The sequence below is a fragment of the Monodon monoceros genome, unplaced genomic scaffold, assembly GCF_005190385.1.
Source record: "Monodon monoceros isolate NGI ecotype Baffin Bay Population unplaced genomic scaffold, NGI_Narwhal_1 Super_Scaffold_2, whole genome shotgun sequence".
Taxonomy (NCBI): domain Eukaryota; kingdom Metazoa; phylum Chordata; class Mammalia; order Artiodactyla; family Monodontidae; genus Monodon; species Monodon monoceros.
In genome coordinates this window covers 103555455-103568855 of record NW_021703776.1, presented here as the reverse complement: position 1 = coordinate 103568855, position 13401 = coordinate 103555455, and the positions used below count along the sequence as shown (strand labels likewise).

The following is a 13401-nucleotide window of genomic DNA, read 5'->3' as shown; positions in this document are numbered from 1 at the left end:
CTACAGTTTGCTATATAGTTTATTTAACCTTTACCCATTTTAAGAGATGGTAGACCAATAGGTTTGTAAGTTTCTTCTTCCTGAAATAACCATTTTCACGTAAGTCTTTTTTCATACTGTGTTCACAAGCATTTTTTCAACTGAGCCGGTTTTTGCGTTACTGTTAGCATATATTGCCATAGTTGTTAATTAAATGCAATTGTGAAATAAATACTTAAATTTAAAAGATGAATGAGACTACAATCTATTCTTCGTAAAATGTGCAAAGTCTTCTGTCTCTAGTTTATGTCTGCTTTAGGCCGACTCTTTAGACTTAATGGTTTTTTCACAGAGTAAGTTTTAGAGTTGGTCTAGTTTAACTTCCAGGACCATACGTGTATCACTTGTCTTCCAACTACATATACTCAATGAAATGCATATGTAATTCTTTTTGGATTTAAAAAAATTAAGAGTTTTGATTCTGTTCTTTTTGAATTACTCCCATATTCTTTGTGTTTTCCAACCACTGGTGACAATGATGCTCTTCTCTTCCAGGTTGTTTCTGAGCACGTTCACTCTAGCAGTTTCAGCTGGGGCAGTTTTGCTTTTACCCTTCTCAATAATCAGCAATGAAATCCTGCTTTCTTTTCCTCAAAACTACTATATTCAGTGGCTAAATGGCTCCCTGATTCATGGTTAGTATATATTGCTTAATATAATCACAATTAATGTTTTAATTTTCTACTGTACTATATTTAAATTTTTTCCTTTTCTTAGTTTCTTTAATAATTGGCATCTTCCTTCAGTAAACCATTTGAGTCTTTAATAAAATCAGAAAACCAGATTTTACTTACTATTCCTATTCGTAGTTAGTTGTGAAACGCTTTTCTATAAGAAGCAGTTTTTATACTGACTGTGATTTTGATAAATACGGTTTCATTTAAATATTTAGCAAGAGAATTTTGGTTTATCTGGATATGTCAGAAGAACTCAACCTCCATTTAGGATCTAAAAAAAACTCCACCATAGTTTCTATTTTATTTATTTGCTATTAGTCATTTCATTTATTTATTTCTTTAGTCATTTCAAAATGCGTGATAGAAGGGGGAAAACTCTTTTGTCATGGACAAACTTTAAAATTAATGTGGTTTAAAAAAGTAATGACTTATTTTGGCAACATGGTATATTGCCTTGAAGCAAAATAGACCTGAATTCCAATCTTGGCTCTGTCATTTTCTGGACATTTTTAGTGAGGTAGGACATTTTAATTTTAATTTATAAAATAAATTTAAAAATCAAGTACACATATCTTTTTTATATGTTTCATTGTCTTTTGCCCACTTTTTTCATATTGAATTATGTTATCTCTTTATATGTGAAATACATCAGCTGTTTATCAGATTTTTGTAAATATGTTTTTCTAGTTGTTAGTTTACTTTTTAATTTTGTTTTTTTTGGTTACAGAATTTTTGCATTTTTATGTTGTCCAGTCTTTTTCTTCCTTTGATTTCTCTCTTTTTGTGTTTAGGAGATCCTTTCCCTTCCTGAGATGTGACAAATACTCCTTTTTTTTCTTGTTCTTTTAAAAATGGTTTTGTTTACACTTAACTGTTTAATCCATCTGGAGTTTATACAGATAACTACCTTTTTTCTTACCCATTTGTGTGTGTTTAAAGAAATACATGTTTGCTGTAGAAAATTTGGAAAACAAAATTTACAGTGAAGAAAATTACTATTACTCACAGTCCTACAACCCAGAGAACTACTGTGGATACTGTGACCTAAACCCTTCAATGTTGTGTGAGTGCACATGTGAACACATAACCAAATAAATAATGAAATGGAACCCTACTGTACTCACTGTTGATTGTCTTTGCACCCATCATCATATAGTGGGGAGGTTTCCATGCCTGAAGTACTTTTCTGTGCTATTTACAATATTGCCTAGAGCCATTATAATCATGAATTGTTCCCAATCTTTTAGTTTAAAAAGCTACATTGTACATCTTTACAAATAAATGTTTGTCTTTAGGACAAATTTCTGCAGTTTACTTTCCCAGTAAGCATACTTTAAAGGTTTTTGAAAAGATATTTCCCAATTATTCCTCAGAAAAACTGTCTGATTTTTTGCTAGCAGTTCCACTTTCATGTAGTTTGTGAGCGTCTCTATTCCCAAAATGTATCTTCACCAATTTTGGGTGTTAGTTAAAAAAAACCTACCAATTCAATAGATGAGAAATTTCCGTTTTTAAATTTACATTTCTTTAATTACTAGTGAGGGTGGACATTTACAAAGCACATTTATAGGTCATTTGTATTTATTTTTTAGTAGATTGCCTCCCTGTATTTCTTTGCCCATTTTTGCGGTGTTTTTAAGTATTAGCTATCTATCAGGTTAATTGCAAACATTTCCTTCCCAATTGTCCTTTAATACTGCTTATCCTGTTTCTTGACAAGAAGAATTTTAACATATTAGTCTATCACATACTTTACACTGGGCTTGTGGTTTCTTTCAGGCTTCAGAGTCATTGATGCTCTGAAGACCCAATGAATTCAGTAAAACTTAGGACTAATTATTAAGTGAATAAAGAGAAATTACTGCATTTTTGTTGCTTAGCAATTGAAAAACTCAAGCAAATTAAGGTTTTTACTGAAATTGACGCAGAAAGTAAGCCATCTGCTGAAAAGTCGCTATGAAAGGCAGGAAACAACCTGGAAAGTAATGGTGAGTTGAAAATATATTTATCAGGATTTTTCTGGTGAATTATTTTTGGGTGACAGTGCTGTGTGTTATTAACCGATACATAGATAATATATGATTTACAAATGTTTTTGCATATGTTGTCTGAAACAACATATGTTTGTTTGCATATGTTTGCATGTGTTTGTCGAAGACTATTCCCTCTGGCCCTAGCTTTCTGTAAGACTCTGGGTTCTGTGGGCATACGCTTTTGAGGGTTGAGCTCCAGGTGTTTTCACTAGCAGTGCAGGCGGTCTCAGGCCAGGCTAACTAGTATTATGAGTGACCTGGCCTTTGTTTCCAGTTTTACTAAATAGAAATTGTATGATATACTTAATGACCTTCAGATACTCTAAATCAGAGCCATTTCTTTTATTCTGTTTATGGACTGGAAGTGAGAGCTACCAGTATATGACATGCTGTCTATTTAATGCTGGAGGCATTAACCTTGGAAGTAAATGTATTTGTTTGTGTTGGTTGTTTTTCTCGCTATAATGTTAAGGGGTGTAAGCTCACGCATTGTACCTTGTTTATAAATCAGGGCTTGGAACAGTGCTTCCCACATAGTGGTAGCCCAGTAAACATCTGTTGAGTGAGTAGATAAACTATAAACAATAACTTTAACCTCCAGGGAACCACATCAGCTGAAAGTTGGGGAGCTAGAGGAAGAGCCCTCTAAGTTATATCATTGCTGCTAGATGTATTCTCAGAAATCGGTCTTGGGAAGCCTAAGCCGTCAGCTCTGGACATTGTTCTGGAGGGTTTTATGACCCCTGACTTTGTTTCTGCTTCTAATTTTTTGGTAGATCTGTATCCTTTACTGCATGTAGTGAATTTCATAAAGCTTCCTATTTATCTTTCTCTTCTGAATTCATAGTTTTTTTTTTAACCTTGTGGATGACATCCAAGGGAGTGTTTATTTCCTTAGATTGTCTTGGGGTTGAAGATTTGTTAGCCTCAGATATGCTTGCTTCTTTGCTTTTAAAAAATTATAACAATTAATGGGGCCAAACTGTCATAATGGAGACCCAGGAGAGCCCATGGGATATAGTTCTCGTATGAGTTTGAAGGCCTCAGTGGTGACAGTAGCCAGGTCAGCTTTGGAGAGTGTAAGTCTGTGTCGCTGAGCCTATGCATAACCTCCATCCCTGCCACCATGGCCACTTTTTTCATGAGCTCATTGGGTGATTACAGGGGTGGCTTGGGAAAGAGGTTGACTGGTATCTGTAGAACTAGGATAAGCTAACTCTATCCACTTTAATATTAAAATCCTCTGCTGAGGTCCCCCTTTAATGAGCAGTCACATGGGATACAAATATCTTCACCTTTTTCTTTTTTCCCATTTTGAGTGGTCTATCTGCATACCTCTTCTCCAAATTTCCTTGTTACCAATTTTCCAATCATGTTCCTTCCAAGTCCCCAGCCATCCAGCCAAGCCATTGGCAAATATGAATATATAATTGCATGTCTGGCCATTTTTCCAAGCAGAGTGAACAGTCAGGTACACTACCCAAAGTCCTGTCCACCGGGAGGATTCCCGTTCACCACTGTCCTTTGGAGATGTCCCAAGGAGGGCTGTAGTGCTGCAGCTGTCCACTTGGGGGCGGTGTCTGCATATTGTGCAGAACCGTCTGTGAGTCAGGCCCAGACTTCTCTTCCTCTGCCAGCTGATCCGGAGGAATCCCCACGAGGCCAGGGGAGATAAAGCAGAGCAGCAGGAATGGGGACCGTGGGCATCTGGGGCACTTCTTCATGTGACTTACTTGTGCCTGCGGGCCCGCTTGGGTGTGATCATGTATACACCACCTCCATCTGACTTTGGGATGTTGCTGTGCACGCCCACATTATGGCTTGGTGGGCCGGATAAAGATAACACCATCTCATGATGGGCAGCTCAGGTCGCATGGTAGCTTGGTGGACCATGGTCAAGCCTCTGCTAAGGCCCAACAGCAAACCAATAGCTGTTTCTCAGAAGGAAGGTAGTTATCTGCAGGGGATGGCAGGGCTTTGCTCCGAAATCCTAAGAGGCTTTGCTGTGATTCACCTCTGGGGGCTGCCGAAGGCTCCAAACTGCACACTCTCTGCTGCCGATGCTTCCGCACCATTGGATCTGCTGGATCATAAGGCCAAGGGCGGAGCAGCTTGCAGAGCTGCCTGGAGCTGCAGAGCTGCAAAGCCTTCTCTTGTTCTGGGCCCCACTCAAAACCAGCAGCTTTTTGGGTCACTCAGTAAATGGGCTAGAATAACACAACCAAGTGAGGAATATGTTGCCTCCCAAATTCAAAGAAGCCCACTGAGCATTGTGCCTCTGTTTTGGTTGTAGGAGAGGCCAGATGCAGCAGTCCTTAGAAGGAATATCTTGACATGGCCCACACCACTGGACCCCTAGAAAATTCACTGAAATAGAAGGCTCCTGAATTTTTGTTAGATTTATTTCCCACCCTCTGATATGAAAATGTCTTACCGATTAGAGTGGTGGCTACTTCTCACTCACTCGGTCTCATTAGCATACTGTCATCAGTGTAGTGGAGCGACGTGCAATCTTCTGGAAGGGAATGGTGATCAAGATCCCTGCAAACTAAATTGTGACATAGGTCCAGAGGGGTGGTATATCCCTGAGTTAGGACAGTGAAGGTGTATTGCTTGCCTTGCCAGCTGGAAGCAAAATGCTTCTGGTGGGCCTTATGGACAGGGATGGAGAAAAAAAAGCGTTTGTCACATCAGTAGCCGCATACCAGGTACCAGGAGATGTGTTCATTTACCCTAGCAACGAAACCAAGTCTGCTACGGCAGCTACAATTAGAGTCACCACCTGGTCACGCTTACGAGAATCCACTGTCATTCTTCAGGATCCGTCTTTCTTGGGGATGTGGGAATCACTACCCCTCATCTTTCAAGTCCTTGATGGCTGCACTAATCCCTGCATTACCTTCAGGAATGTGGGATTTCTTTTGGTTACTATTTTCCTAGTTAGAGGCAGTTCTAGTGGCCTCTGTTTGGCCTTTCTTACTATAATAGCCCTTTCTCCACAGGTCAGGGAACCATTGTGGGGATTCTGCCTGCTTTTGAGCGTATCCATTCCAATTGTGCATTCCAGAGCTGGGGAAAGAACCACAGAACAGGTTCAGGGACCCACTGTGAGACATGTGAGACCTGAGCTGAAACTCTCCTGACCACCTGACCTCCACAAGCCCCTGCTCTGACTGGGGTGATGTTTTGGGTCCCCTGGAGATAGTGTCAGTTCAGAGCCAGATATGTTTTGTGAATTTGTGCTAAAGTCTTTGAGGACTGGGAACATGTCTTAAATTCTCTTAATCTCCCATGAGGCACCTGTCCCAGTTCTTGCACACTGAAAATGTTCAATAACGATTCATTGATTGGATGAGTAATAGTTATTAATTGTATCATTAGGAATACTTTGGTAAAAGTAGACTTACTTTGAAAAGCAATTTAATGGCTTATTCTAAAAATTATCAATATGGAACGATTGTGCCGTTAATGTGTGACTCACATGAGGATTAGATGCTAAAATATGTGTCAATAATGCTTTGGTATGTGTAAATATATTCAGTTTGGCTTAAGTACAGTGTTTGGATCTTGGACATGTGTTTGAAATGTTATGTGTTAACTATATTACCTTGGAATGCCACTTCACTTCTCTGGGCTAGAATTAATACATTACATTAATAAATAATAATATAGTTTATTATAGGATGATACAAAAGGGGCAGATATGGCAAATTAAAATGATGGCTAAAATTTGTATTGTTATTTTTATTATTATAATTTATTATTAGAATTAAAATAGAAAAAGCATAAAAAATTGACAGGAAAAAGAAAGTATCTCTTTGTATTCACTTTCTGTATCTTGACTACTGTTAAAAACATATGGAACTCTTTAGTTCCATAAATTAAAAAATCATGATTCACCTGCTTAATGGGTTTTCCTTTTTGAGTGATGAGAATGTTTTGGAACTAGATAAAGGTAGTGGTTGCACAACATTGCGAATGCACTAATGCCACTGAATTATTCACTTTAAAATGGTAATTTTATGTATGTGAGTTTAAAATTAACATAAAAAGGAAACATCGATACATCTTGGGGTATAATTAAGTTGTAGCCTTAAATAAAATAAGGAAATAATTCTTCAGTTTTTGAGGTATTTTCTCTCAGTGGGGCCCAGTTTTCGCTAAGCTATCCATACTCACTTGTGACCAGACAGAAACACACATTTAGAACATGATTGCCCGTTTCAAGATTCAGCCTGTTAAAAGATAACCACAGTGAATCTGACTTGACTTTGCAAGGTATGTGTGCTTTATTTTGATTCGTCAACATGAATAGCCAATATGCTGTTTTGGACATGATGAAGGGACAGTACAAAATCCATCTTTGTTTTATTACATTTTCAAGTCCCACAGAAGGTCAGAAAATTCAAACTTTTAGATTATAAGCAATTAAACTTAAAAAAATGAAAAACAAATATTATGTTTACTTATGTATAAATATTAAATCAAAAGTCAGTTCTTATGATATTTTAAGGTACCATTGTTAATTAAATGTTACTAACAATTTCTAGTTAATTGGTCTCAATAGTTCAGTGATTTGTTATAATGTGCATCAGTATAGTTACTGCATATTTATTGTTTATAATAGTAAAAATAAAGAACAGTCTACGTAGGAGATTTGCTTAATTAAATTTTGGTCGATCCAGACAGTGGAACGCTTTTTAGACCATCATAGATGATGATGATGATGTAGATGAGTATTTGTTGATATAGAAAAATGTCGAAAAAAATGTTTTTCTCTGGGTGGTGGGATTATATGATATAAAAAATTTATATTTATAAACGAAGTTTGTTTTGGCGCTTGCCTTGTATACTATTTCTATAGTAGATGTGTACTACTTTTTTGTTATAAGAAAAAACTTAAAAAATTTAATAGCTTATTGCTAAAATCGTTCTTTTTGGTTTTTTTCCCTTCTAAATGCATAACCAAAAGCTATTTTAATTCTGAAGTTCTCACAATACTCACTATTCAAAAGCAAACTTGCAGTCTTTCCTTTAAAGCTTATGCTTTCTTAATAGCATTTTTAAAATTATATGTCACTTTTTGACAATTGGATTAGATCCTTAATTCCAGTGAAATATTGGTTTTAACTTAGTTTTGTTATTTTGGAAATTATTGAATATGGCTGAACTTGGATTAATTTTCTTATTTAAGTTCATGAAGTTTTTTGTCTGTGTGGTTAAAAAGTGATAGATTATTTGCTTCCTAGTTAGTGTTGTATATTGTATTGAAATATTTTGTGACTCCAGCAGATGGAGCTAGAAGGTAATGCATCCATTGGTGATCTGGCAATTCAGTTGGGTTTGCTTGGGTTTTAGACGAATTATTCTGGGATTATTAAATAACTTTTAAGTTTACATACCTCTTTTGGGGATAGACATTGAATATCTTTCAAAAAGATTGTCATTGAAACTGATTTAGATAAACTACAAGGTTTCTGAATTTTTAGGGTTCTACTACCATGTCGGAGAGCACATAATTTTAGCTTTCTGAAGTAGAGAAATTTAGCTAACATTTCTTTTTATTTTACAAATTAATAATATATAATACAATAAAAGTGGTGGTAGTATGTATTTATGTGTATTAGCTCTAATTTTTAATTTTGGAATGTTTTATCAAAATTGTAGAATATTCTTAAGGGATATTTATGTGTGTATGTCTGATGTATGTTTGCAAAATGCTGGAAACTTACTAAGTTTTACACAGTTTCCAAGAATAAAATGGCAACTTAGGAGTGTACAGTAGCTTTATTATTTTTCTATATATTAAATGTTCTTCTCATAGTAACTTTAACTTATATGTTGCAAACTTGATAATTAAATTAGCATAAGCTGAGTCTGAAGCTTTCACACATATTCTGGCTAATAAAACTTAATTTTTTGCATTGAATTATTTAGACTGAAAAAAAGCTGGTTATTTGCATAGATGATTATACTGTTACGTAGTATGTTAACTCTCAGATTCTTTGTGTTAAGTGAATTTTTCTTGCAAAAGTAAATATGGTGGAGATTACATCTCTTTTTGCAATTGTGGTTGATAAGACCATCAGCAGTAATGTTGAATCTCCTGGAAAAAGGGTAGTGGGGAAAATCAAAAAAAATTTTAAATTGTATGTATTATATATAAAGTTCAGTATATAAAAGAAGGTATCTAATTTCATTGCAAACTTAAATGAGTCGTTATTTAGAATCCTTGTGATCATCCTGATCATTTTCTTCACTTGTTCAGCAGATTGCTGCTTGATAATATCTGTTGATAAAGATTTCTTTATATAAATTTTCATAACTATCTTCATTTTAAGTAGGTTGGTTAGTCAGAATAGATACGTTTACTGATTTGTGATCTTTTGCCTAAGGCAGACTTCCGTCTTTTAACTTTTTATTTCCAGAGAAGGATTTGAATTTGTATTTTTCACTACATGAAAGGGACACATATGATTAGAAAGATAAATTCTGGAAGTATGTATATTTAGAGCTCAATAACAATAATAAAGCCTGTTTTTTACCATGGATGATAATTGATTGTTTCAAATTTCAAAACCTAAGTAAATTTTTTTCCTCCAATTATAAAATTATAATGAAGCATTCAGGGGTTCGTATTCATGGTTGCAACTATTTGAGAGCAATGTTTGAAGCCCCCTGCCACACGATAGCGATAATTTGTGATTTTGCAGAGGCTAGAATATGAATTGTGCTTAGTGCGGCTAGAAAATAAATAGGCTGAGGTCTGTGGCTGATGAGGGGCCCAGCTAGCATCTCCACCTCAATTAAGCTTTGCCGTTCTCTGCCTTTTCTTAGGCATTTTGTGGGGAAGTTATATGACATAGTGAGGTGAAGGATTTTGAGTTTCACAAGGGAGTTTAAATTTGTGTCTTTATGTGCTCCTTATAGAAAACTTAGAATATGTAGGCCAGTGGGAAGAAAAAATCATCCGTAATTCCACTACATTCACACTGTTAATCATTTGGTATATTTCTTTGCAATTTATTTTCTGTGCCTATTTTTTGTCATTGTTGTTCTCATATATTTTTCATGTCATATAAGTATACAGATTGTTGTTATGTAAGTTTTTTTTGGTGTAATTAATGAGAATCATTCTTTAAGGAAAGGGCTGAGATCTAATTTTAGCTGTAACTCATATCACTTTTTTGTCTATCTGGTCTGATTGCTGATGTGCATTGGAGTTTTACAGGGTTTTGGACCATTTGCATGATGTTGAGACAGGGCGGGGAGAGGCACTGACATTAATTTAACATTTTGGTATGTTATTTCTCTTCTGTTCACACATGATCTATGAGTTATGTTATAGCCCATTTTATACATGAGGAAACAGGATGACAGAGTTGAAGTCCCTTTTCCAGGTCACGTATAGCTGATAGTTGCAAACCCAGGCTGATCAGACATAAAGTGCCCCTCGCTTAGACATCTGCTGCCACGTCTTCACAGTGTGAATCCCTTGTTGTGCACTAATACATTTAATATTTTATTGAAGTTGGATTTGTTAAAACCTTTCTGTATTTGAAAGATGTTTTGGTATCGTAAGGCTTGGGTGTACATGTACACAAAAATATAAACAAATGTAGAAGTGTTAGTTCTGTTTAAGTGTCTTACAAACTGGTCAGAAGCTCAACTGAGCATTTCGTTTTACACAGATGGGTAGAATTAATGGGCTGTCATATTCTCAGTTTAAACATTTCCCTTAGTAAAATCTTATGAAACTGATGTTCTCTTTTTGGCAAACAAACAAAAGGCCCTCAGCTTAGGGTCTCATGGGCTGAAATTAAGGTTTTCACAGATTTGTTTTCTTTATTGGAGGCTCTGGGGAAGAATTTGCTGCGAAGTTCATTCAGGTTGTTGGCTGAATTTGGTTCTTTGTGGTTGTAAGGCTGAGGCCCCCATTTCCTTGCTAGCTGTTAGTCAGGTGCCAATCTTTGCCCTGTAGGCTGTCTCCCTCTTTTCTCAGGTTTTCCATGTGATGCCCCCTCCAGCAAAGTTGTGTCAAGTTCCTCCCTGTCTTACCCTTCTGCTGCATCTCTGACTCCTCTTAGAGAAAATTCTCTGCTTTTAAGGGCTCCTTTCGTTAGGTTGTACCCACCTGGCTAATCCAAGATGGTTTCCCCCTCTCTCTTTATTAAGGTCCATAGCCTTAATTGTATCTGCAGCATCCTTTTTTGCCATGTATGTTGGGTTGAAAAGTGTTTTCCCCAAATTTGTGTCCATTTAGAACCTCAGAACGCAACCTTATTTGGAAATAATATCTTTGCTGATATAATTAGTAAAATAAGGTCATAATGGATCAGGGTGGACCCTAGTCCAATAACTAGTATCCTCATAAGAAGATAAAACAGAGACATATACAGGGGAGGAATGTGAACAAAGACAGAGATTGGAGTGATGAATCTACAAGCCCAGGAATGCCACATGTTACAGGCAGCCACCTCTAAGGAAGGATTCTTCCCTAGAACCTCCAGAAGGAGTATGGTCCTGCTGGCACCTTGATTGTGGACTTCTAGCCTCCACAACTGTGAGAGAATAAATTTCTGTTGTTTGAAGGCACCCAGTTTGTGGTACTTTGTTACAGAAGCCCCAGAAAACTAATATACCTTGTAACATATTCACTAATATACTGTATAACAATTCCAGGGATTAAGGCATGGATATCTTTGGGGGTTCACTCTGCCTACCATGAGACCAGCTGAGTACAAAGCAGGAAAATACAGCCCATAATGAAGAGAACAATCAGTCAAAACTTAACAGTTGCCGCAGATTCAGAATCAGTAGACAAGAGCATTGAAACATTTCTTGTAAGTATTTCATATGTTCCAGAAGCTGGAGGAAAGACTGAACATAACTGAACATATTGAGACATAAAAGATGTAAAAAAAGAACCAAATAAACTTCTAGAGATGAGACCTGTAATACCTGACATGAAAATATATTGGATGGGATAAAAGCAAATTAGATATTTTTGCAGAAGAGATTAGTGAACTCTGAGGCATAGCAATAGAAAACAGTCTAAAAAAGAAACAAAAAAATGACTGAAAAACTGACCAGGGCATCAGTGATATAATTGATGTTCCTAAAAGACAGAGGGTTAAGAAAAATATTTGAAAAACGGATGGCAGAAATATTTCAAGATTAGATGAAAACTGTAAACCCTCTTATCCAAGAAGCTCAACTAACCCTAGTGACAGGAGACCTGCCAAGATACATCATCAGATTGGTCAAAACCAGTGATACGGCGAAATCGTAAAAGCATTCAGAGAAAAAGACATAAAGTACAGAAGAGCAATGATGCGAATTCCAGCATATTTCTTGTGGGAAAAAAATGCAAGCCAGATGGCAGGGTAGCAACATCTTTAAAGTACCAAAAAAAGAAAGCCCCACCAACCTAGTTCTATATCCAGTGAAAATATTTTTCCAAAACAAAGTCAAAATACAGACAGTGTCAGATATACAAAAGGTGAAAGTTCATCACCACAGACCTATACTACCAAAAATAAGGGACATCCTTTAGGCAGAGGCAAATTGGTAGAAGATAGAAATCTGGATATGTGAAACAGAACGAAGATCACTAGAAGTGGCGAATTTGAGGGTAAATATAAAAGAGTATTTCTATATCATATAAATCTTATTAAAAGAGAATTGGCTCTTTAAATAAAAAATAGTAACAGTAAATTGTGAGTTTTATAATGTGCAAGTAAAAGCGCATGACAACAATAATGCAAGGGCAGGAGGAAAGAAATGGCAATAGACTGTTGTAAGGTTCTTAGGCTGTACATGAAGTATTGTAGTACCTCTTTTTTTTTTTCCCTCCTGGTACGCGGGCCTCTCACTGTTGTGGCCTCTCCCGTCGCGGAGCACAGGCTCCAGACGCGCAGGCTCAGCGGCCATGGCTCACGGACCCAGCCTCTCCGCGGCATGTGGGATCCTCCCGGACCAGGGCACGAACCCATGTCCCCTGCATCGGCAGAAGGACTCTCAACAACTGCGCCACCAGGGAAGCCCTTGTAGTACCTCTTGAAGGCAGATTATGATGAGTTAAAGGTGTATATGATAAACCCCAAACAACCCTAGAGTAGCTCAAAGAGGAGATACAGTCAGTAAGCAAACAAAAGAAATAGAATGGAGTCATAACAATAGTTAATCCAAAGGGTCACAGAAAAAGAAGGCAAAGAGAAGACAGAACAATGGGGCAAGTAGAAGACAAAGAGCAAATTGATATACTGAAGCCTGATCATATCAATAAACATCAGTGGTCTAAACATTCCAATTAAAAGGCAGAGATTATCAGATTGAATAAAAAAGAAAGCCAAGTATATGCTCCCTATAAGAAACTCACTTTAAATGTAAACACACACATAGGTTAACAGCAATAGGAGCAAAAAGATTTACTATACTAATTCTAATGAAAAGGAAGATGGTATAGGTATATTATTATCAGAAAAGGGTAAGGAATGTTATCAGGCATAAAGAAGATCATTTCGTAATGATGAAGGGGTTCATTCATCAAAAGAACGTAGTAATAAACGTTACCTATTATCTACCTATCTACCTAAAAAATACCTATTTATTAAATACATGAAGCAAAAACTTACAGAAATGAAAGGATT

General features: G+C 36.5%; 1 protein-coding gene across 5 annotated transcripts in view; it reads left to right on the top strand.

Annotated features, from left to right (window-relative positions):
- The window catches only part of LMBR1 (limb development membrane protein 1), a 175560-nt gene that overhangs the window by 32480 nt on the left and 129679 nt on the right, over window positions 1-13401 (top strand). For 3 of the 5 annotated variants that reach the window (XM_029233650.1, XM_029233647.1, XM_029233646.1), the window contains exon 4: window positions 535-674. The exons of the other annotated variants lie outside the window; for them this stretch is intronic. In XM_029233650.1, the coding sequence (XP_029089483.1) occupies window positions 535-674 (140 nt within the window). The remainder of the gene's footprint in view (window positions 1-534; window positions 675-13401) is intronic. 5 annotated transcript variants of the gene reach the window in all.